The sequence below is a fragment of the Rhinoderma darwinii genome, chromosome 1 (assembly GCF_050947455.1).
Source record: "Rhinoderma darwinii isolate aRhiDar2 chromosome 1, aRhiDar2.hap1, whole genome shotgun sequence".
Taxonomy (NCBI): domain Eukaryota; kingdom Metazoa; phylum Chordata; class Amphibia; order Anura; family Rhinodermatidae; genus Rhinoderma; species Rhinoderma darwinii.
The window spans coordinates 74,572,687-74,598,536 of NC_134687.1; the positions used below are offsets into that span (position 1 = coordinate 74,572,687).

Consider the following 25,850-nt stretch of genomic DNA (forward strand, 5'->3'; position numbering starts at 1 on the left):
CCCCTTCAGGGCAATTAACAACAGGGGCCAACAATGATTTTTAGACACTTTATGGCTGTATTATTTTGGAACTCTGTAGCACTGGTATTTCAGTACTATATGATATATCTGGAAGGACCATTACTGGCTAGGGAAAGAGTATATGTACCATAGTGGCAGCCCATTAAACTGCTATGATGGCCATGGTGAGGAGGAGCGACCTAGCTCTTTTCCCCCCAATTCTCCTCAATCACAGCTGGTATAAACCACGATTCTTTACCTGACTTCAGGACCTGCACCATTAGCAAAACGAAGAATTATATCAGTTTCAGGATCATTATTTATCTCAAACAGAAAAAGGTTAACAATTTCTTCAGGTATTGTTGCTTGCAGTGGTAACGTGGACCAGAATGGAAACCTGTTACGAGGTCAAGAGAGGATTGTGTGAAGCTACTGTGTTGCCAACGGATTTGGCATAGGGCTAATCCAGGGAGCGGAGACTAAGGGATTCCCAGGTGTTCACCCTTTAACCTTCATACAGAAATGTGGACTTGGCTTAGAGGTATCCCCAGGTCACTACCTGCAGAGTAGTTTTCGTTGGCAACAGCTGACGCGAACAATCAAATTACCAAAACAGTAGGCAAGATACACAGTCAATACTAGTAGAGGCAAGGGCAGGCGGCAGTCACCCACAGTAAGATAAGCCTGGAGGTCAAGACAGACGGAGTTTGGCCGTAACGGAGGAAAACAGGCAGAAAGTCAGAGCAGGCGGCAAACAAGATGTGGTCAAAATTCAGGCAGAATCGGTAACAATAAATCCAATAAGGTAATCCAGCAAGGAACAAGCTAACTAGCAAAGACCCTAATTGCTTTAGCTTAGAGCTGTATATCAATTATGGGGGGGAGACAGAATTTGATAAATAAGTCATGTATGTGGATATTGTCCAGGGTGCTGAAACAGTTACTGCCGATCGCTTAACTCTTTCTACACCCTGGACAGTGACTATTTACTGACGTCGCCTAGCAATGCTCCCGTAATTACGGGAGCCCCATTGACTTCCTCAGTCTGGCTGTAGACCTAGAAATACAAAGGTACAGCCAGAATGAAGAACTGTCATGTTCCTAAAACAAATACGCTACGCAGCACACACAACATCTGCAGACTTCAATGCGGAATTTTGACTCTCCATTGAAGTCAATAGAGAAATTCCGCAATGAGTCCGCAACAAGTCCGCTACAGTGTATGCTGCGGACACCAAATTCCGCAACGCAGCCTATGCTCCGCAGCGGAATTGTCCGCAACGTGTAAACCAACCCAACTAAAAAGCTGTGGAAAGCAATGGAGAAACGTGTACGCTGCGGATTTCCACTGCGGACTGTCCGCAGCGGAATTCCAGAGCAATTCCGCCACGTCTGGTCATGCCCTAAGGGTATGCTCACACGCAAACTCAAAAAATCAGGCGCAAACAGCTCTTGATTTTCAGACTTTTTTTTAACAACTCACGTTTTTCTCGGACGTTTTTGGAGCTGTTTTTCAATGGAGTCAATGAAAAACGCTTCCAAAAACGTCCCAAGAAGTGTCCTGCACTTCTTTTGACGAGCCGTAATTTTACACTCCATATTTTGACAGTGACGCGTAAAATAACACCTCGTGGGAACAGAACATTGTAATTCCCATTGAAAGCAGTGGGCAGATGTTTGTAGGCGTATTAGGGACGTTTTTTCAGGTGTAATTCGAGGCGTAAAACGCCCGAATTACGTCTGAAACCACTGCGTGTGAACATACCCTAACACTGATGGCCTGTCCTTAGGAAAAGCCATCAATATTTGATAGATGGAGGTACGACCCTGGGAACCCCTGCCAATTATCAGAGTAAGGCCTTATTCACACGTGTCCGTTTTGTGCGCACAAAAAACACTGCGTTTTGCACGCGCAAAAGTTCAGTGTGACATGTGTATATGGTGCATGGCTGCGTGATTTTCACACAGCCTGCATCATTATGACACTCCCTTTTTATGTGACGACACAGTAAAGAAGGAGGGGATTTTATGTTTCCCTTCTCTTCTTTACCAGCTGTAGCGCGAATCACGCGCGTCACCCGGAAGTGCTTCCGTGTGCTGTGCGCGATTTGCATGCACCCATTGACTTCAATGGGTGCGCGCTGTGCGAAACACGGGCAAGTATAGGACATGTCGTGAGTTTTACGCAGCGCACATACGCTGCGTGAAAATCACTGACAGCCTGAATGGCCCCATTCACTAACATACGTCCGTGCGACGCGCGTGAATATCACGCGCATATCACGAACGTATAACACATTTGTGTGCATAAGGCCTAAAGAACTGTGAATATGGGCTAAGCTGCAGTACCAGGCACAGCCACATTTAGTTGGTGAACTTAGAGTATGTTCACACGGCAACTTCAATTACGTCTGAAATTACGGAGCTGTTTTCAGGCGAAAACAGCTACTGAATTTCAGACGTAATTGCTCGTACTCGCGTTTTTCGTGGCGTCCATTACGGACGTAATTGGAGCTGTTTTTCAATGGAGTCAATGAAAAACGGCTCCAATTACGTCCCAAGAAGTGACATGCACTTCTTTGAGGCGGCTGTCTTTTTACATTAAAAAAAAAGCCTGTCTGCACAGAACACCGTAAGACCCATTGAATTCAATGGGCAGATGTTTGCAGCTGGTTTGGCGCCGCTTTTTCTGGCATAATTCCAGGCGTAAAACGCCTGAATTACGTCAGTAAATAGGGCGTGTGAACATACCCTTTGATGTGAATATTAGCTGAATCCTGCGTGTTAGAGACATGCAGGACCAAATTCAGTCAAGTCGTCAGTCCAGCTGACCTGACTGAATCGGCTTTGATGGCAAGATACAGCTTCAATGTATACAGGATATATAGAAGCTGTATCTTAAAAAGTAAAAACATTTTTTAATTAAAGTTAATTGTAAAGTTGTTTAAAGTCACATTAAACATTGTTTTATTAAAAAATAATAATTGTGATGCTCAAAGGTGTACAAAGCCTTTGAAAGATGTGTTTGCCAGAAAATACAGGTTGAATTGAAATTAGGTTGGGAGAAGGAGCTGTAACCATATCAGTCTTTCTTTGTCACAACTAAAAGCAAAAAGCAAATTCATCATAGGAGTTTAATTAATGTGAAAAAATATTTGAGCCTCCAATCTAGTGCAAAATGTAACAAGATTATTTCAACAAAACGTAGTTTTTACTAAGTAGTAGCAGATTCTTAGGTGGTGTTTACCATTCACTTTAGTGTTTTTTTTTTTTAACCATGGCATGCGTGATGGAATAGAGGTTAGCCCTTCTACTTCCAAACTAAGCGACCATGAATTTGATTTCAGTGTAGGTGCTATGTACATTTGACCATTAGAAGATTAAGGTATACAGCCATGTTTTGCTTTTTGCAAACTATGAGATATAATAGTGGGGTGATTTTACCCAAATGTGCTCTTCTGATAGTATGAAGCCTACGGAACATCAAATAGCAATAATAAACAGATGGAAGTAATGGGGAGTAGAACAGTTCTTATTTGACAAATAAACATTTGCTATTATGGAAGAATGCTGCATTGAAAGTCACAAGCAATATAAGCTGAAATGACATGACAGAACTGTGCAACCCTGGTAATAACGTGTGTAGAAACGTGAGCCGGGGTCATTTCCTTCTACAAACATGTAGGGCGGACTGATGTAGGTCAGTGGTGGCGATACTCTGCTCCCTACTGCTATGAACATGACAAGAGTGAAAGCTGTAACAATATTTGTCTCCAGCATCATTTCTATCATTCTCATCCAATCATTTTTAAAGTGTCAATAAACAGTTTCTTGGATGAGGGATGTAGAGTTGTTTCTTGTGTTGCTCTGCCAGTGACATTGTCTGGAAACAAATCTGATCAAGGCTAACATCCAAACGAAAGAACATGGCTGATCCTACTTCCCCATATATTTGATTCATCTCTACCGTGTAGACACTAGAGTTTCCCCTTTGTTATTCTGGAACCTGATATTTCATTTTCTTAAGGCCTCATTTACACGAGCGTAATATACGCGCGTGCGACGCGCGTGCTTTTCACGCGTGTCGTACGCACCTATATTACTCTATGGGGCAGTGCAGACAATGCGTGAATTTTGCGCAGCGCGAGTGCGTTGCGTAAAACTCACGACATGTTCTATAATCGTGCGTTTTTCGCGCATCACGCACCCATTGAAGTCAATGGGTGCGTGAAAACCACGCATGCCGCACGGAAGCACTTCCGTGCAAACTGCGTGATTCGCGCAAGAGCTGTCAAAAGGATGAATGTAAACAGAAAAGCACCACGTGCTTTTCTGTTTACAAACATCCAAACGGAGTGTCAAATTAGAGATGAGCGCACCGAACTTCACCGGGTTCGGCCGAACTCGTTTTGACCGAACCCGGCAAAAATGTTTCCGGTACGCGACGTCGGGAGACAGTCACTGTCCACGGTGCTGAAAGAGTTAAACTGGTTCAGCACCATGGACAGTGACTTCCGATCACAATATACATGTACGTGTAAAAAAAAACAGAAGTTCTGACTTACCGATAACTCCCGGGTTCTTCCTCCAGTCTGACCTCCCAGGATGACAATTCAGTCCAAGTGACAGCTGCAGTCAATCACAGGCCAAGCACAGGCTGCAGCCAATCACAGGCTGCAGCGGTCACTTGGACTGCCGCGTCATCCTGGGAGGTGGGGCCGGATGACAAGAGAGGGACGCGTCACCAAGGCAACGGCCGGGAGACCGGACTGGAGGAAGCAGGAAGTTCATGGTAAGTATGAACGTCTTTTTTTTATTCACAGATTGGTGTATATTTTGATCGGAATTCACTGTCGAGGGTGCTGAAAGAGTTACTGCCGATCAGTTAGCTCTTTCAGCACCCTGGACAGTGACGGACGTCGACTGGCCTCATCTCTATGATGGCGGCTGCGCGAAAATCACGCAGCCGCGCATCATACACGGATGACACACGGAGCTGTCAAGTGCCTTTTGCGCACGCAAAACGCAGCGTTTTTTGCGCGTGCAAAACGCACACGCTCGTGTAAATCAGGCCTAAGGCCATGTTTTTTGTTCCAGGTATTGCTTATACTGGGTCTCCACTTTTAACAAAATTTCAGTTTAAAGAGGTATTTTGGTTTCGGTTTATAGGGCTGAGTTCCCACAGTGCAGATTTTGCATGCGTTATTTTAACCCAAACCAGGAACGGAACCTAAACAGAAGAACTATATAAAGAAAAACCTTATAGGTTGCCTCTCCTGGATCCAATTTTGGTTTTGGCTTAAAAAAAAAGCGCATCCAAAATCTGCAGCAAATCTGCTTGAGTTGTAGAACTTAGGCTATGTTCACACGTTGTGGCTTTGATGATGATCAAGACTGCTCGCAATCCGCCTCCAATGAAACTCAATGGCATTTTTGTAGCCCCATGCAACAGAAAAAAAATATATGCAGATTCTGTTCCCACGAGCCTTTATTGTACGCGTCGCTGTCAAAATACGGCGCGTAAAATTACGGCTCGTCAAAAGAAGTGCAGGACACTTCTTGGGATGTTTTTGGAGGCGTTTTTATTGACTCCATTGAAAAAGAGCTCCAAAAACGGCCATGAAAAACACCAAGAAAACCGCGAGTTGTTAAAAAAACGTCTGAAAATCCGTATTTTCAGCCGTTTTTGCTCACTGCGTGTGAACATACCCTTATATTTCCAACTAACAATTCATCACAAGACAAAATATAAAATACATTAATATTAACCCCTCCCTGCTTTTCAAAAATGAGAGAAAGATGTAAGTGACAGTTAAAAAGAAGGAATAAAAATAATAATAATTTATCCCATTCTTTCAGGATCTTGGACCAGTAAATCGACAAGTTTTAATAGGAACCTTTATTATTTACTTCCAGTGGACAAAAATCTACCCTAATCATGTGAAGGACACGGAGGTGTTCGGCTTGTTACAAAACAGGGCTTTAACTCCTTCAGGACTGAACCTGTTTTGACCTTAAGGACTAAGGCCTCATTCACACGGCAGGGTTTCCCGGCCGGGTGCCGGCCGTTCATAAATCGGCCGGCACCCGGCTGCATTAGGAATAATAGACCCCTAATGGGGCTATTCACACGACCGATTTTTTGACGGCCGGGAAAAAATAGGACATGCTCTATCTTCGCCCGGGTACCCGGCCGCCCGGCTCCCATAGAAGTCTATGGGGCCGGGTATTACACGGCCATCACCGGAATGTGTTCCGAGTGATGGCCGGGTTTCCCGGCGCTTGCGCTCTATCTCCTCCTCCTCACAGCGCAGAGTGCATGTGAGGAGGAGGAGTTGATGCCATTCTGACGAATGGCATCGCTGCACACTGTGTGGCAGGGCCGGGGTGTACAGCAGGTGGCTGCGCTGGCTCCGCTGGCTCCCTTCCCCTGCTTGTTAAAATCACCCTGGCCCGGCGACACCTTCGGTGGCGTCGCTAGCAGCTGCAGCTGCTGCTGCTGCGGCTGCTACTACTGTAGCGACGCCACTATAGCAGAGCGGGGAGGTATCTCCCCGCTCTGCTATGTGCTAGCCGCACTTTAGCTCCTTGAAGGAGCGGAATCCCCGTATTTTCGGGGATTCCGCTCCTGGACAGAGCGCTTGATGTCTCTGTCCATATCTGGGCAGTGACATCAGGGGAAACTCCTGAAGCGGAATCCCCGAACACATGGGGATTCCCCTTCAGGAGTTGCCGCTGATGTCACTGTCCGGATCTGCCCGGCCAGGCACGGATGCAAAACTTTATGCAAACCGGCCGGGCAGAATGGCCGATTTTACCGGCCGGCACTCGGGCTCGGGAACGACCCATTCGTGTGAATCCCGCCTAAGCCAAATTTTTTCAAATCTGACGTGTTACTTTATGTGGTAATATCTTGGGAATGCTTTTACCTATCCAAGGTATTCTGAGATTGTTTTCTTGTGACATATTGTAATGCTTGCAATGGGTCTTACGATGTCCTGTGCAGACAAGCTGTCATTTTGCGTAAAATTGCGCCCGCATCAAAGAAGTGCAGGACACTTCTTGGGACGTAATTGGAGCCATTTTTCATTGACTCCAATGTAAACCATCTCCAATTCCGTCCATAAAAGACGCCGCGAAAAACGCGTGCACTTGTAAAAACGTCTGAAATTCAGGAGCTGTTTTCTCCTGAAAACAGCTCCGTAATTTCAGACGTATTTGGTGTTGTCGTGTGCACATACCCTAACTGTGCGGAAACTAGGCTGCGGTGAAGAATTTTCCCTCCGCAGCATGCTCATTACATTGCGGAGAAGAAGCGGAATTTCACTGCGGATTTCAGCCTTTGCAATGCAAAAACTGAAATCTGTGGCAAGTCCGCTGTGATATCTGCAACGTTTGAATTACCTGTCAAATATGCAAATGTTGGTGCAGATTCGTTGCGTAATTGCCCCGAATCTACACCATTTGCAGCGGGAAAATTCCGCCACGTCTGAACATGTCATAAGACGTTTCACAAGAATTAAAGCAAAGTATGGGTGAAATTTACAAATTACATTTTTTTTGCAGAAATTTGTATTTAATCCTTTTTTTCTGTAACACAGAAGGTTTTACCAGATAAACACAATTCAATATTTATTGCCCAGATTCTGCAGTTTTTAGAGATATCCCACATGTGGCTCTAGTGTGCTAATGTACTGAAACACAGGCCTCAGAAGCAAAGGAGCACGTAGAGTATTTAGGGGCCTTCTTTTTATTAGAATATATTTTAGGCACCATGTCAGGTTTGAAGAGGTCTTGTGGGGCTAAAACAGTGGAAACACTCCCTAAAAGACACAATTTGGCAAACTATACCCCTCAAGGAATTTATCAAGGGGTATAGTGGGCATTTTGACCTCACAGGTTTTTTTGCTGAATTTAGTAGAATGAGGCAGTGAAAATAAAAATCTACATTTTTTCCAATAAAACGTAGATATTTTCAATTTTTACAAGGCATGAAGGACAAAAAAACACCTCAACATTTGAAAAGCAATTTCTCACGATTACGGCAATACTCCATCTGTGGTAATATACGGCTGTTTGGACACACAGCAGAGCTCAGAAGGGAAGGAGCACCATTTGACTTTTGGAGTTCAAGTTTTGCTGCCATGGTTTACAAGTGCAATGTCGCATTTCCAAAACCCCTGTGGGACTAAAACAGTTGAAAACCCCCAAAAGTGACGCCATTTGGCAAACTACACCCCTCAAGGAATTTTTGGACGTGTATAGTGAGCATTTTGACCCTACTGTTTTTTTGCTGACTTTAGTGGAATTAGGCCGTGAAAATGAAAATCAAAGTTTTTTTCTAATAAAATGTCGTTTTAGCTCAGATTTTCTCCATTTTCACAATGAATAAAGGAGAAAAAGCACTCCAAAATTTGTAAAACAACCTCTTCTGAGAACAGCAATACCCCACATGTTGCAATAAACTGGTGTTTGGACACACAGCAGTTTTTGGCAGGGCTCAGAAGGTAAGGTGCGCCATTTGGCTTTTAGAGCTCAAATTTTGCTGCAGTGGTTTTCGGGTGCCATGTCGCATTTGCAAATGCCCTGTGGGGCCAAAACAGTGCAAAACCCCCAAAAGTGACCCCATTTTGGAAACTACACCCCTCAAGAAATTTATCGAGGGGTATAGTAAGCATTTTGACCCCACAGGTTTTTTGCTGACTTTAGTGGAATTAGGCAGTGAAAATGAAAATCAACGTTTTTTTCTAATAAAATGTTGTTTTATCTCAGATTTTTACATTTTCACAATGAATAAAGTAGAAAAAGCACCCCAAAATTTGGAAAGAAACCTCTTCATATATGGCAATAAGCTGCTGTTTGTACCCACGGCAGGGCTTAGAAAGGAAGGAGCACCATTTGGCTTTTGGAGCTTACATTTTTTCTGGAATGGTTTGCGGTGCCATGTCACATTTCCAAAGCCCCCGAGGGACCAAAACAGAGTAAACCGCCCAAAATTTACCCCATTTGGGAAACTACACCCATGAAGGAATTTATCTAGGGGTATAGGGAGCATTTTGAACCCACAGGTTTTTGGCTTAATTTAGTGGACTTACGCAATGAAATAAAAAAGCTACATTTTTTCTGATAAAATGTGGACTTTTCAATTTTTACAAGTAATAAAGGAGAAAAAGCACCCCAACATCTGAAAAGAGATTTCTCCCGATTATGGCAATACCCCATAAGTGGTCATAAACTGCTGTTTGGACACAGGGCAGGGCTCAAAAGGGAAGGATCACCATTTGGAGCTTAAATTTATCTGGAATGGTTTTCGGGTGCCATGTCACATTTGCAAAGCCAGAACAGTAGGATACCCCCCAAAAAGTGACGCCATTTGGGAAACTACACACCTTAAGTAATCTATCTAGGGGTATAGAGAGCATTTAGACCCCACTAGCCTCAGAAGCAAAGACCCCACTGTTCTTTTGCAGAGTTTATTGGAATTAGGCCGTAAAAATTAATATGAACATTTTTTCCACTAAAGAGTAGAATTTTTTCATTTTCTCAAGGGATAAAGGAGAAGGGGTAGTGCCGTACTAAAACACCCAACATTTTAAAGCATTTTCTCCCTAGTACGGCAATAGTGTAGACCACAACCACATGTAGTCATAAACTGCTGTTTGAACACACGGCAGGGCTCAGAAGGAAAGGAGCGCCATTTGGCTTTTTGAGCGCAGATTTAGCTGAATTGGTTTCTGGGCACCATGTTACATTTGCAGAGCTTCCTGAGGTACTAGTACAGTATAAATTTCCCAAATGTAACCCCATTTTTGAGAATTTACCCCTCAAGGAATTACATTAGGGGTGTAGTGAGCATTTTGATCCCACAGGTGTGTTATAGATTTTATTAGAATTGGGCCATGAAAATTTAAATCGACATATTTTTTTTTGTCAGATCTAGTTTTAGCTCAACATTTTTCATTATAACAAGGTCTACAGGAGAAAAGGCACACCAAAATTTGTTACGCAATTTCGAACGAGTAAGGCAATACCCTATATGTGGTCAAAAACTGCTATTTGGACACACAGCAAGGCTCTAAAGGGAAGGAGCGCAATTTGGTTTTTGGAGTGGAGATTTTACTAGATTCGTTTTCTGACACCATGTTGCATTGAGCTAAGGTACCAGCACATTGGAAAGCCCCCCAAAAAATTACCCCATTTTGGAAACTACATCCCTGAAGAAATTCATCTAGAGGTATTGTAAGTATTTTGACCCCTTTAAGTGCTTTGCAGAAATTAGTGCACAGTGGATGTTGCAGATTGAAAATTGTCATTTTTCCACTGATATGGCATTTCAGTAACCCATATGTTGTGCCCAGCCCATTAATTGTTAAGTGGGTTCACCAAAATACAATAATACCCCATATGTAGTCATAAACTGCTGTTTGGGCACACTGCCAGGCTCAGAAGGACCTACATTTGGCTTTTGCAGCGCAGATTTTGCTTGGCAGTAGTTTTGTTTGGGTTTGACTGGTATTCCAGTTTATAATGTGGGGTCATATGTAAGCGGAGTACATCAGGGTATATGTAAGCTGAGCGGAGTACATCAGGGTATATGTAAGCTAGACGGAGTACATCACAGCATAAAAGGATGATGTAATAATGGGGTGAATGAATAATAAAATGAATAATCCATTTTCCGTTCTGAGCTGAGTGTGGGCTTGGTTTTTGTGGAACGAGCTGTAATTTTTATTGGTTCCATTTTGGGGTACATGCGATTATTTTTATCACTATTTATTACATATTTTGGAAAATGAGGAAACCAAAATACAACAATTCTAGCACTGTTTTGTTTCTTCTTCTTTTACAGCGTTCACCGTGCAATAATAACAACATGTTAACGTCATTCTGTGGGTCGATACGATTACAACGATACCAAATTTATATAGTTTTTTTAAGTTTTACTACTTTCCTACAATAAAAATACTCTATTCTAAAAAAAATCATGTTTTAGTGTTGCTATTTTCTGACAGCCATAACTTTTTTATTTTTTAGTTAGCTGATACTTTTGAAACATTTTTTTTTTGAGTGACGAACTGGTTTTTGTGTGTACCATTTTGGGGTACTTGCGACATTTTGATGACTTTTTATTACATTTTTTCTGAGACAAGGTGACCAAAAAAAGAAATGCTGTCATTGTTTTTGATTTAATTTTGTGTTTACCGTGTGATAGAAATAAAATGATATTTTTATAGTTCAGGCCGTTCCGAACAGGACGATACCTTGGGCAGGACCTAATAGACTTCCGTACCTGGCAGATCAGGAAGCTGTTGCTACGCTTCTTTGTTGCCATAGCAACCATCGGCACCCGCGATCACTCGCGTGGGGGGCCGGTGAGGTACAGAGGGATCGGCGGTAAATGCGGACGCCACTGTTGCAGTGGTCTGTCAGCTGTATATTACAGCTGACACCCGCTGAAGATGAAGCTCCTGTGCCCGCTTCATCTTCAGGACGTGTCTGATACGTCGGATTGTAGTAAGTTACCTGCAATCCTGACGTACCAGACACGTCAATTTGCGGGAAGAGGTTAATAACTATACCCTAATGAGTCGAGAACCCTGTTGGATTGTCACACGACCAGGACACATTTTTATCCATAAAAGGTTCCTATGGAATGACTGCAAGCAGAGATCTTGAAAAACAGTGAGGAATTGATACAGAAAATATTTGGAATATTGCATACATTTTCATTATACAAAGAATAACCTTTACTTGATGAAACCCTAATACCCCTTTATATTTATATACAGTATAGTATAATGTTGAGTAAAAAATTGTGCTTGTTGCCCTTGGAAACTGACAGCAGTTTATCTCCACTTTGCTGTCAGACATGTGACAGCTTTGTGCTATGTCACTGTCATCTGAACTTCAGAAATCCATTTCATTCTGTTAACAGGTAACAGAATTGTGAATTTTACTTTCATTTTGAGTGCAGTAGAATACATGACATAACTCAGTATGTACAAAATGTTTGAAATGACTCAATATCTTATATTAATTTCACTGTTTTCCAAAGGTTCCAACCTTGTAAATTAATATACATTTACACTTTCCAAAACGACATAAATAAACACATGCAGCAAATTTGGAGCCTTTGATCGACAATTCATAAAGGGCCGATATGTGACACGCAGTGATATTTTGAAGATTTTGTACTTTTAAAACAACAAGAATACAAAAAAGGCTTCAAGCTGTGCTACTCCCAACCTAGTCAATGCCTGTATTCACTGCTTCGTTTTACAATACACTGGAGTGGGATCTGATTTACAAACACACAGCTGCTTCCTGAGCAAAAAAATACATATACAGAGAGAGAATAAAAACCAAAGGTTCTAAGAACACAGCAAGTTCTTTACTGGAATTCTCCTGGAACATCTGGGCTCTGTCAGGCGATTAATATACAACCCTTTATGTGCTGGATGCATAGGCGTGGATAGACTAAAAAAATGTCAGCATGCAATCGAGTGTAGGGTGCTTTATACGGAACAACATTTTTTTTCTACCTGAACCCAAATAGGCAACACAATGACATAATCTACTGCTACATAAGATGACATCATGCCATAAAGAAGCTATAAACACTATCAGGTACTCATTTGTATTGTTATATAGTAACATCTGTAGAGCTAGATAAAAGACAGAGGATCTCAATGGGCAAAATATTGTGCCATGATGTCTAAAAAGACCCAGGGTTCCCAGGTTTGTTGCTATTTAGATTTGTATTTGGTCCCTACTGTTAAAGGGGTAATACAGGATTAGAGAATTGGCTGCTTTTCTCTGTTCACTTCAATGGATCTGAGCTGCAATACCAGACACAACCCATGGACATGTGTGGCACTGTTTCTGAAATAAAGCAGTCATGTTAATATTTCTAAATAAGTAAACTCAGGGCAATTGCAGCTCTGCACTGTCCAGTTATAGGTATGCTATTCTCCTATGTTCCAGAGGCTTATTGGGCATTACAACCTGTACTTATATGCCGCTTGTCAGGTCATACAGGCCATCTAGGGAACTCCAATTCCAGAATGTTTACAGAATGTTCGAAAGTGCAGAAGAACATTACATACATATAATAACTAGTATAGGAAAGGTTAATGCTAAAATTCCATATTATTGAATGCATCGTTTCTAGATATAGTATAGGTATAGCAGTTGAGGTTAAATCCAGGTCTACAAGGTGTGGTTGAAACGGCCTAAACCTGGCCATACAAATAAGATTAGGATCAGCCAGAATTCAGCTGACCAATCGCACTACGGATCGTTTGTGCGATTGCCAACATGACAGACTAAACTGGCAGGTGAGGGTTCTAGTTAAAAAAATAAAATTTTAAAAAAGTGTCAAACAACAGATTAGGCAAAGTGAGAAATGACTGGCTAATCGGACTATCATTCCATACACGTTTAGTTTCAGAGAATGACTGATGAAAAAAAACAACATCATTTTTAAAAATTGATCATGTGAAATAGTCCAAATTGGCCATTTCGCCCAACTTTCATTTATGCGTATGGCCAGTTTAAGAAACAAAACACTGTATTGGTAGATTAAAATAATGAATTACAGACTAAGGGCGGATTTACACGAGCAAAAGGCACTTAACAGCTCCGTGTGTCATCACATAGGATGCGCGGCTGCGTGATTTTCGCGCAGCCGCCATCATTATGACACTCTGTTTGGATGTTTGTAAACAGAAAAGCACGTGGTGCTATTCTGTTTGCAAAAATAATTTTGACTGCTGTTGCGCGAATTACGCGCGTCCCACGGAAGTGCTTTTGTGTGGTGCGCGTGATTTTCACGCACCCATTGACTTCCATGGGTGCGTGATGCGCGAAATACGCACAAAGAACGGACATGTCGTGAGTTTTACGCAGCGGACTCACGCTGCGTAAAAATCACGCAACTGTCTGCAAGGCCCCATAGACTAATATAGGTCCGTGCGACGCGCGTGAAAATCACGCGCGTTGCACGGACGTATATCCCGTTCGTCTGAATAAGCCCTTGCTTACACCCTTGCTAAAAAGCACCTATCAGCTCTCCTGCCATGTCTAGCAAAAATCGCGAGTGGCACAAAAAACGTGTGAAAATCAGGAGCTGTTTTCTCTTGAGAACAGCTCCGTATTTTCAGACGTTTTTGGTCACTGCGTGTGAACATACCCTTATGGTGATGGAACCGTCAATAGATGAGTTTTATTTCTGTGCAACTCAAACTGATGTCAAAGTTTGCATCAGTCTGTATCGGTTCCATCATTGTCAGTTTTTATAGGATCCATCACAATCTTTTTTTTAGATTATTACTTGATTGTCCCTCTCTTCATGTTATATTAGACTTTTAGTTTGCCTGTGTTATCTGCGTAGCCCATGTACTAGAAAAAGAGCTAACCACAATAATAACACTCTATTGGCAGCTTATTAACTAACATTTATTGCTGCAGGCATATTAAGATCAATTGACAAATGCGCAGACACAGAGGAATGTCAGCGGAATATGAGCAAGACCTCACAAATGGGAAAAAAATGTCGTAGCTATAACACAACCTATACACATCCCATACACATCAAATTAAAAAAGAAAACACACTGTTATGCAGAGTTCTAAAGCCAAATCTGGCATTAATTAGGACCCATCACCATAGTGAATAATGAACCCAGAGGAGGGAACAGCCCAAGAAAAATAAATCTAACTCTAAAAACCTACTGAGGCAGCTTCAGCCACATGACCCAGACTGGTGACCATTCTCTGCTTTCATAGCCATTTTGGACTGGCTCCATGAGTAGGGAGTTGCTGCTGATGTCTTCCTCTGGCTCATACTCTTTTGTTTCCAGGGCTCTCAGAACCACACATGAGGAAGAAGAGTTTTTTAGTAGTGACACTGCTTCACTACGGCTGACTCCTGTCAGGTCTACACCATTGACATTCAGCAAAATGTCACCTGTGAATCAAAAAAACAAGACAAGTCTTAGCATTAGTAGTTCTTAGAAGCTGCTTTAAAGAGAACAATGTTAAAGGAATTGTATCATCAAAAAATGTCATGTTTTAAATTTTTGGTGGTGTGCTTTTTTATATGACTAATAATAATAATAATAATAATAATAATAATAATAATAATTAATATATTCCAGTTGTCATACTGGCCAATAGAGCAGTCACAATAGGCTGACACTTCTTGTTTCCTTTGGCTCAATTGTCAGCTTTACTGTGTAGACTGGGACAGCATGAGCAGTCTTCTCATAATCATTAGAACGCATGGGATATAATGACAATGCCGGATTTATAGAAAAGGCTGGCCGCCGCATTCGGGAAAAAGCAAAGCTCACTGAGTGAAGGGAAGTTACGGAAATAGGATAGCTGTAGATATGCAATAAATGTCTAAGATGGGACTACCCCTATAACTCCCATTCATTTCAGCTGTTATAAAGCACACACACACACACACACACACACACACACACACACACACACACACACACACTAATGAACTATCTACACAGAGAAGACAGGAAGAATGTGCGCGACTTTAGTATGGCTGTCCCCAAGGAATTTTTAAAAAATAAACACAATTATCAGCTATAACATTAAGAAAAAGAACAAACACATTAATACTGTTTTAGGCTGGGTTCACACGTGGCGGAATTGCACTTGAATTCCGCTGCGGACACTCCGCAGCGTTATTCCGCAGCGGAGCCGTTTCTCCATTGACTTCCACTTCTATTTAGAAGTGTTCGTTTAGACGAGGCGTAAAATTCCGCTGCGGAGCATAGGCTGCGGAGCGGAATTTGGTGTCCGCAGCATGCTCTGTCTGTTGCGGAGCAGTGGCGGACTGGTTGCGGACTCATGGCGGAATTTCTCCATTGAATTCAATGGAGATTCTAAATTCCGCAATGAAGTCCGCAGCTGTCATGCACATGTTATGTGTGCTGCGGATGCGTCTTGCTTTTTTGCCATGACATTTCTTCATTCTGGCTGGACCCATGTATTTCTAGGTCTACAGCCAGACTGAGGAAGTCAATGGGGCTCCCGTAATTACGGGAGCGTTGCTAGGAGACGTCAGTAAATAGTCACTGTCCAGGGTGCTGAAAGAGTTAAGCGATCGGTAGTAACTGTTTCTGCACCCTGGACAGTGACTACGATCTCAATATACAGCAACCTGTCAAAAAAAAAGAAGTTCATACTTACTGAGAACTCCCTGCTTCTGTCTCCAGTCCGGCTTCCCAGGATGACGTTTCAGTCTTAGTGACGGCTGCAGCCAATCACAGGCTGCAGCGGTCACATGGACTGCCGCGTCATCCAGGGAGGTCGGGCTGGATGCCGAAAGAGGGACGCGTCACCAAGACAACGGCCGGTAAGTATGAAAGTCGTTTACTGTCACTAGGGAAAGTGCTGTCCCTTCTCTCTATCCTGCACTGATAGAGAGAAGGGAAGCACTTTTCCCGCAGTCCGCAGCAGCTAGTCCGCATCAATTTACTGCACATTTTGGGCAGATCCGCAGCCGTAATCCGCAACCCGGATTAGGTGCGGCATTGATGCGGACAGTTGCGGAGGAATTCCGCCACGTGGGGGCATGCCCTAACAGACGGAGATCTAATTAATGAAACTAAAATGAAATACATAAAACATTCCCTTTAAGATAGACTTACATTACTGAATTTCACCACCTGTCAAGCGGCATGAATGAGAGGCTTTTGCTCAACACTTTAACAACTTTAAATAAAAATTCCTGGAAAATATGTCCCTGAGTTTTCCGTGTGTGCAATCTTTTGATTTGGTATTTTATCTTTTTAATGTGGTTTTGAATTTTGGTTCATCTTGATAATGCTGTAAAAAATATGTGATATCACAGAGTTTCACCGACATCTGTTCAATTTTTCGTTGCATTTGTTTTACGGCTTTTGATTTTATTTATTAGCATTGATTTATTTTTGAAAAATTGGATCCACAAGGAAGAGCATTTAGATTATAGACATTTATGACATTTCAATCAGACATTGATGGTGGTAGGGAGTCTGGTAGCTTGCATCCCATCCATGCCAACAACAGACTGGTCCAAGCATGGGTTTTCATGGTGAGCTGACCTTACATGAGCAAGTAAACCACTGTTAGGGAAACCAAAATTTGGTCCCACCAATTAGTTTCTATAACTCCAATTGATTTCATTGTGGAAATGGTCACACATGTATGGTAAGTATGAAAACCAAAACCAGGTCCCATTTATCCAATGAATTGCTGAGTATCCTAGCTGTCTGTTTCCTATCTCATAAGATGCGTGCATGACATCTCATAAAAGTCTATAGCCAGGATTCTCTTCTTTAACATGAACTGATTTGTTGTTTTGTAAAGACTTGTAGGTCGCCAGATTTGTAGGTGTCAAAACGTGTGACATTGCCTTTTGACAACGGGAAGCCGGCTAGGTACAGCATGGCAACATTTCACTAAGACCACAAACAAAACAATCCCTTCTCTCTTTCCAAGAGCAGCACACGAAACGAGAAAGCAGCATCAAAGTAGTTACTGCTGAGCATCAGTGACCCTTCCAGTAACAACAACAAAAAATCATGTCACTTGCGTGATGATACATCTTGTTTGACAGAGTTTACAGGAAAGTGGGAGGCTGCACTCAGAACTGCGCCTGTCTTGGGAAATCTGGAATGTGCACACAACACAGATAAGTGAGTGACTCAGGACCCTATCACACATACTTTACCCGGCAATGTACTACTCACTGATCTAAGCCAGCAGCTACTAAGCCATAAGAATTTGACAATGATTCTAATTAAAACAGAAATGTAAAAAATAAATCCTGTAAAGTCAGGAACACACATGCAGTTTTGATGCAATTTTTGGTGCAGTTTTGTTTTAAACCAAAAATACAAATACAAATGTAACTATCTAATTATATATATATATATATGTGCTGCAGGATTCTATTTTTGTATATATATATATGTATATATATATATATATATATATGTGTGTGTATATATATATATACATATATACTGTATGTGTGTATGTATATATATATATATATATATATATATATATATATATATATATATATATATATATATATATATATATATAAAAGCAGGAACAGAAGACAAGTAACAGCACCAGGACTTCAAAGTTGGGGAGATGTTGGTTTATTCACCACAAAGTGAACCTTTCTCAAGCTATATATATATATATATATATATATATATATATATATATATATCTATATATATATATCTATATATATATACTCTACCGTTCAAAAGTTTTGGGTCACCCAGGCAATTTTGTGTTTTCCATGAAAACTCACACTTATATTTATCAAATGAGTTGCAAAATGACTAGAAAATATAGTCAAGACATTGACAAGGTTAGAAATAATGATTTTTATTTCAAATAATAATTTTCTCCTTCAAACCTTGCTTTCGTGAAAGAATGCTCCATTTGCAGCAATTACAGCATTGCAGACCTTTGGCATTCTAGCTGTTAATTTGCTGAGGTAATCGGGAGAAATTTCACCCCATGCTTCCAGAAGGCCCTCCCACAATTTGGATTGGCTTGATGGGCACTTCTTGCGTACCATACGGTCAAGCTGCTCCCACAACAGCTCTATGGGGTTGAGATCTGGTGACTGTGCTGGCCACTCCATTACAGATAGAATACCAGCTGCCTGCTTCTTCCCTAAATAGTTCTTGCATAATTTGGATGTGTGCTTTGGGTCATTGTCCTGTTGTAGGATGAAATTGGCTCCAATCAAGCGCTGTCCACAGGGTATGGCATGGCGTTGCAAAATGGAGTGATAGCCTTCCTTATTCAAAATCCCTTTTACCTTGTACAAATCTCCCACTTTACCAGCACCAAAGCAACCCCAGACCATCACATTACCTCCACCATGCTTGACAGATGGCGTCAGGCACTCTTCCAGCATCTTTTCAGTTGTTCTGCGTCTCACAAATGTTCTTCTGTGTTATCCAAACACCTCAAACTTCGATTCGTCTGTCCATAACACTTTTTTCCAATCTTCCTCTGTCCAATGTCTGTGTGCTTTTGCCCATATTAATCTTTTCCTTTTATTAGCCAGTCTCAGATATGGCTTTTTCTTTGCCACTCCGCCCTGAAGGCCAGCATCCCGGAGCCGCCTCTTCACTGTAGACGTTGACACTGGCGTTTTGCGGGTACTATTTAATGAAGCTGCCAGTTGAGGACCTGTGAGGCATCTATTTCTCAAACTAGAGACTCTAATGTACTTGTCTTGTTGCTCAGTTGTGCAGCGGGGCCTCCCACTTCTCTTTCTACTCTGGTTAAAGCCTGTGTGTGCTGTCCTCTGAAGGGAGTAGTACACATCTTTGTAGGAAATCTTCAGTTTCTTGGCAATTTCTCGCATGGAATAGCCTTCATTTCTAAGAACAAGAATAGACTGTCGAGTTTCACATGAAAGCTCTCTTTTTCTAGCCATTTTGAGAGTTTAATCGAACCCACAAATGTAATGCTCCAGATTCTCAACTAGCTCACAGGAAGGTCAGTTTTATAGCTCCTCTAAACAACAAAAGTGTTTACAGCGGTGCTAACATAATTGCACAAGGGGTTTCAAGTGTTTTCTAATCATCCATTAGCCTTCTAACACAGTTAGCAAACACAATGTACCATTAGAACACTGGAGTGATGGTTGCTGGAAATGGGCCTCTATACACCTATGTAGATATTGCATTAAAAACCAGACGTTTGCAGCTAGAATAGTCATTTAGCACATTAACAATGTATAGAGTGTATTTCTGATTAATTTAATGTTATCTTCATTGAAAAAAACTGTGCTTTTCTTTCAAAAATAAGGACATTTCTAAGTGACCCTAAACTTTTGAACGGATGTAGCCATCTTTGACTTGACTCAGCTGCAGCGTGATATCACACAACAAAAGCCATTGAAAAGTCATTGAAAAAGTCAGGATAAGGCATCTAGCCACTGTTTATTTAATGCGTTAAAAGTCAAGGTAAAGACGGCTACATCTGTATATCTCATTTTGTTACGCACACTTTAAACAAGGTCGGAGCAGGCATGCACAAGAGCCTATTATGGCTCTATACAACCTCTGAGTTGTAGAGAGCCATAGTACAGAACAAATAGAACTCTATGGGCTCCTAATGTGTCTCTGTACATGGAGGTATCATGGTGTGCTCAATCAGATGCTGCATTACATAAGTAATAGAAGAATTCTAAGGGACAAAATCACTGTAATATGATGCCATGTGGAGACACTATTTGTTGGCATACGGAGTGTCTATGGCCCCTCATTACGGAGCTAGAGGAATCGGTTTGCCTCTGCACAGGCTTTATGCACATGACTGCCGTTTACATGAGGCCTTATACAAAGTTATGTTTCACCCACCCTCTCCGTCTGATCTACTACTGTGCCTGTGTAAGTGCCATACTTTAATCTAGTTTTGGATTTAAACATTCTGTTCCTCCTTTCTAGATGTTACAGTTTTTCTTAAAGGGTTTTATTTTGTATGTTTTATATACCGTATTTTTCGGACTATAAGACACACCTGACCATAAGACGCACCCAGGTTTTAGACAACAGAAAATAGGAAAAAAATTATTTGCTAAAAAATAATTTATTTTGTTTCACTACATTCTGAGAGCCAAACATTTTTTTATATTTTTTTTATCGACTGAGCGGTGTAAGGGCTTATTTTGTTGCGGGATGAAATTATTTTATTTTTTACATTGTGCTTGGGGAAAAATGGGAAAAGTTTTTTTTTTTACACCTAAAAATTTATCTAACATTTTTTATTTTTTTTTACGCATCTTATTAGTTCCCCTAGGGGACTTGAACCAGCGGCCACTTGGTTACATGTGGAGTTACTGAAACAGCGTAACTACACTGTTTCCCTAACTCCCACAGTAGTGAATGGCAGTTACGGAAGCAGTGTGGCATGCGAGCTACGCTGTTTCCGTAACAACTGTTCAGTTCTATGGGAGTTACGGAAACAGCGTAGCTCCGCGAGTTACGCTGTTTCAGTAACTCCACATGTAATCAAGTGGCCGGGAGAGCACAGAAAGCTAGAACGGGGTTTAGGGGGCCCCGTTCTAGAGATAGGTGCGGGTCCCAGAGGTGGGACCTGCATCTATCTGACATTTATGACATATCCTGTGGATATGTCATAAATGTCCTTCATAGAAAAACCCCTATAAATGCCACGGTCGCTATTGACCACGACATTTAACTAGTTAAAGGGGTTTGCCATAAAACACATGTATCCCCTATCCACAGGATAGGGGCTACATGTGAGATCGCTGGGGGTCCGACAGCTGGGACCCCCAGCAATAAGGAGAACAGGGGAGCGCAAGTCATCCAGAGCGCTACATGAGAATCCTGAACTTCCGGGTTCTGTGTCCGGCTTATCTGTTCCGCAGCTCCATAGAGATCAATGGAGAACCACTCGCGCAAGCGCAGAAGAATCCCATTCATCTCTATGGAGCTGCCGGACACAGAACGCGGAAGTCACAGCTTCTCATGCAGCACTCGCTCTTGGTAATGTTCGGTCCCCGTTCTCCTTATCGATCACACATGTATCCTGTGGATAGGGGATACATGTCTTTTATGGCACAACCTCTTTAAACTGCCAGGAACAGCGAAATTGCTGTTTCTGGCCGTTATAGCAGCGTGTCAGAAGCTGACACCTGCAGTGTATGGAGCGGGCTCAGCGCGTTAGCCCGCTTTATACATCACCCCCCGCTCCATGATGTGCCGGCACGTCATGGGTCGGGAAGGGGTTAAGTAATGACACGGTCATGGCGCCCGGCGATGCCCGGTTCCCTTGACTGCGGACTATAAGATGCAGGGACTTTTTAGCTAGATTTATTCTTGATAAAAACTGTGTCTTATAGTCCGAAAAATACGGTAAGTAAAGCTTGACCATTGAATAATGAATGGAACTAATTAAATAATCTTCTTGTTTCTATTTCTCGCCATTTTTAAGTTATCTGCTTTTTTCACTTTGGACTATACATCATCGATGGAATTAGAGCAGGAATGCTCATTCTAGCTGACCCCTCTATCAGAAAACACCTGTAAGTTTGCAATGAAGCTATGAAGCTTTCTGCATTGATGATACATGTGATCACACTTATAGTTGATATACGCAGTTGAAATGACTTGAACACAAGCATTTTCCACGTAAAAATATGGCTTGACAAATAAAATTACCTGTTTTTATTCTCCCATCTCTCCCAATGACTCCGTCAGGGTCTACGCTTGTAACAAAAATAGGCAGGTCCCACTCCCAGTTCGATACTCCTCCTGCCACGGTCATGCCCAATGACTCTGTATGGTCCTTAACAATGTTCACAACCTTCTCCACACATAGCACTGTTCGATTAGTATTCTGGCAACAAAGTGATAAGATTATGATAAAGAAATATATGATATGATTACATATGCAAAATAATTTACTTAATTTATATATTTAAAATGTTACAGGCTTGGTTGATGATTGTTGAACATAAAATAAAAGCTGTATGGCCTTGTTTGTTTATAGTGTACATATCCACGACTAGTTAATTTCCATTAAAGTCAACACTAACTGAGTAGCAAGATTTACTATGAAATTGGAATGACCATTGTAATGACTGGGAATAATGTACTTCATTGATGTAACTTCTGTTTATATTATTCATGGAACCAAAAGCCACAGAAAAAAAGAAAATATGATCAGATATTGTCTATTATAAAGATATCGCCTGATATTTTTTTAAGGGATTATCCACACAAAACAAGCCATGGTGATATGTATAGCATTAGATAGTGGCATTAAGATTTACTCTTGAGAAAGTCCTTGTAATTATGTGGTAGACCAGTACTGGTTATGATATTGATTGTTGGCTCGAAATAAGCCACCACAGACCAATAAACCAATTGCACACAAATTCCCCCACTACTGTATACCGTACTATATAATAAAGCCAGTAGAAGAATATTGGTTAAAAATCATGTTTTGAGTATAACCGTATTGAAATACATATTAGACATTTGCAGAAAATGTAGACACTGGAGGAGGATGCCATTGTTAGACAAGGATCTGGACCCTGAACTTTGCTGTGGTGAACTAAAACCACAAAGAAAAAAATAAGGCATAAAAAAGTAATGCAAATATGTAGCACCAAAAGCTGGTAGCGAAGATAGGGCTCTTTCCATAAAGGCATATTCCCATGAGAGAGTAGTAAGGCATATCCACCAGATAAGCTATAATAGACTGACTGGTGGGGCTTTGAGGGCTCTCAACAATCCAAACAAAAGAGGTGCCATGCCCCGTTTCCATCTTTCAGTAACACTCATTGACTTTAATAAAGAGCGACCGAACGTGTTCATTCACTTTTCCCTCCAGCTCTTGGGATTGGATCCAGTTGATATGACATAAAAGTCCTTTGTGGGAAAACCCCTTTAAAGACCATGTCTAAACTTGCTAGTAGAAAACGATTGGGTTGATGGCATGTGATCTCTGCTTCTAGCCATAACTTAGCTTTTAGTTTTACGTGGGCCTTTGTTTTTCTCTTTGTTCAATAAAAATACCATTTGTCATCCGATACAAACTACCTACAAAGGTAGTTATTTTTTTGCATTGATACCCATTCATTGACGTCCCAGCATATAACAATATGCATTTCACTATCTATCTATATTTTGAAAGCAACCGCAAAATATTGACAGGATCGGCTATAATTGTACATTGAGAACTTTTGAAAAGAGTCAAAACTTCACACATAGAACCATAGAATTTCACACATAGAACCAACTCTCGCAGTACAATACCACCTTTCAAATGTCTTTCCAACTATTGCTTAGATTGACCTCATTTATAGTTTATATGAATCATAAGAATCCAGTGAAATATCCGGACTACTTTGATCGGTGGTGAGCGCTGCATGTTTCATGGATTTAATAGAATCTTCTATATCTGTGCCATTACTGGTGTTTGTTTGCATTTTGGTGCAAAACAAGTGCAATCTACTTCTTATTATAAGTATCTGAGAGCCGCCATCTAAGAGGTTATGTAAAATGTGAGATAATTTGCAAAAGGGGCAAACAGCTTCCCAACCATCTGTAATCGACCTACGAACCTTCTATGCCCTCACATTTTATTAACAAAATTGTATCACATAAACAGACAACTTATTTTTACATCAAGGAGGACAATCATGCCAATGGATTTAGTCTGAAGAAGGGCAGGACAGCCTACAGTAAGCAACAGGAGATTATTTGTCTACACAGCATGAACAAAGTGAAATATAAATTGGAGGCTATCTGCATTTTTACATCTATTTAGATATTGCTCTGATGCATCTGCAATAAAAAAAGGATGCAATTTTGCAAATAGTCTTGATCAAAAATTTCCTGCCATTTTGTGTTTACAGCTCGTATTCAACCAATGTGTTTACATGGTTATGGACTACAAAGCTACCGTCTGTAGTCTTATCCTGCAGCTATGTGCACTTTCTCTGCTCGCTCTTCTTCCTAACCTGCGTACAGTAAGAGAGAGCAGATGGGATGGAGTAACACATGTCTCCAGGATGAGACTACACAAAATGTTTGTTGTATGTAACCATGTAGACACATAGTCCTGCATAGGAGCTGTAGCCATAAAACGGTAGAAGATTTTTATGTTAGCCTCTTTCCAAAGTAGCTTCATTTTTATTTTGACATCATGTAATAGTACATGATAATGTCATGTATACAGCTACTTATACATACCAGATACATAGATTGCTTTTTAGATATTGTATTTTCTTAAATAACATTTAGGATGTCTTCAAAACATTAAACAATGCAAACAACCACAAGTAACACATCCCGTGAAATGTAAACTTTTCCAAGCATTATCAGTTTACGTTTTGGCTATTTCTACATTTTAGCTCAGCCGTCCTTCCAAAATCACTCCTTCCAGCCATGACACGCAACGCAATACAGCCTGTGCCTAGATTTTCATATTTACTGCAAGATAAATGTTTATATCAGAAAATCCCAAATTGGAAGTAGTAACACGTGTCTCACACACAAGCCACAGCTGCATGTGCGCCGAAAGCAAGAGCGGATGGAGTCACTCCCTACAGCTGCAGAGCTGACACAACAACACGTGACAGTCATTGAACAGAGTACAGCACAGGACTGCATTTCCCTCGCTTATTGGATTTAGCAAATCATAAGGATTTGGTAAAGGATCCAAAACAGAAGACACTTTACTGATGGATGCTGCTGACCTACTTCTGTCATATTAAATGTAATGAGCTTTTAACAATGCATTACTGTCTGAATATAGTCATTACTATAGCTCATTACTACATTTGTGTTTTATAGTCTCGCATTAAACATTAAGAGCTTCTCCGGTGGTTTATTTCTGTTGAAATGCAATTATTGTGACCATCTAAGGTGGAGACATTCCCATGCAATGAGCTGGACCATTGAGCAACTTGGTCGCTCTGGGGTTAGCACTGTTGCCTTGAAGAATTGGGGTCCTGAATTTTAATCCGACTAAGGGCAACATCAGCATTGAGTCTGTATGTTCTTTAAAGGGGTTTTCCCGTAATCATTATCACCTTTCAACGGGATAAGTAATAAATATCTGATCGGTGGGGGTCCAACCGCTGGGAACCCCACAGTTCACGAGAATGCGCTTACCTTGCCGTTCCTGGGAGCCCCATATGAGTGGATCGGTACTGCGCATGCTCGGCCACCCTCCATTCATTCCTATAGGGCTGCCCACCGCTGTCTTCCCAGTGGTTCAGATATTTATCACCTGTCCTGTGGATAGGTGATAAATATAGATTAT

At 41.3% G+C, this 25,850-nt stretch overlaps 1 protein-coding gene across 1 annotated transcript in view; it reads right to left on the minus strand.

Annotated features, from left to right (window-relative positions):
- LNX1 (ligand of numb-protein X 1) overlaps positions 1–25,850 on the minus strand; it is a 171,690-nt gene that overhangs the window by 28,459 nt on the left and 117,381 nt on the right. Inside the window, exons 7-8 of the mRNA XM_075859740.1 lie at positions 22,235–22,412; positions 14,733–14,967 (exon numbers count right to left, since the gene is read on the minus strand). Of these exons, the coding sequence (XP_075715855.1) occupies positions 14,733–14,967; positions 22,235–22,412 (413 nt within the window). The remainder of the gene's footprint in view (positions 1–14,732; positions 14,968–22,234; positions 22,413–25,850) is intronic.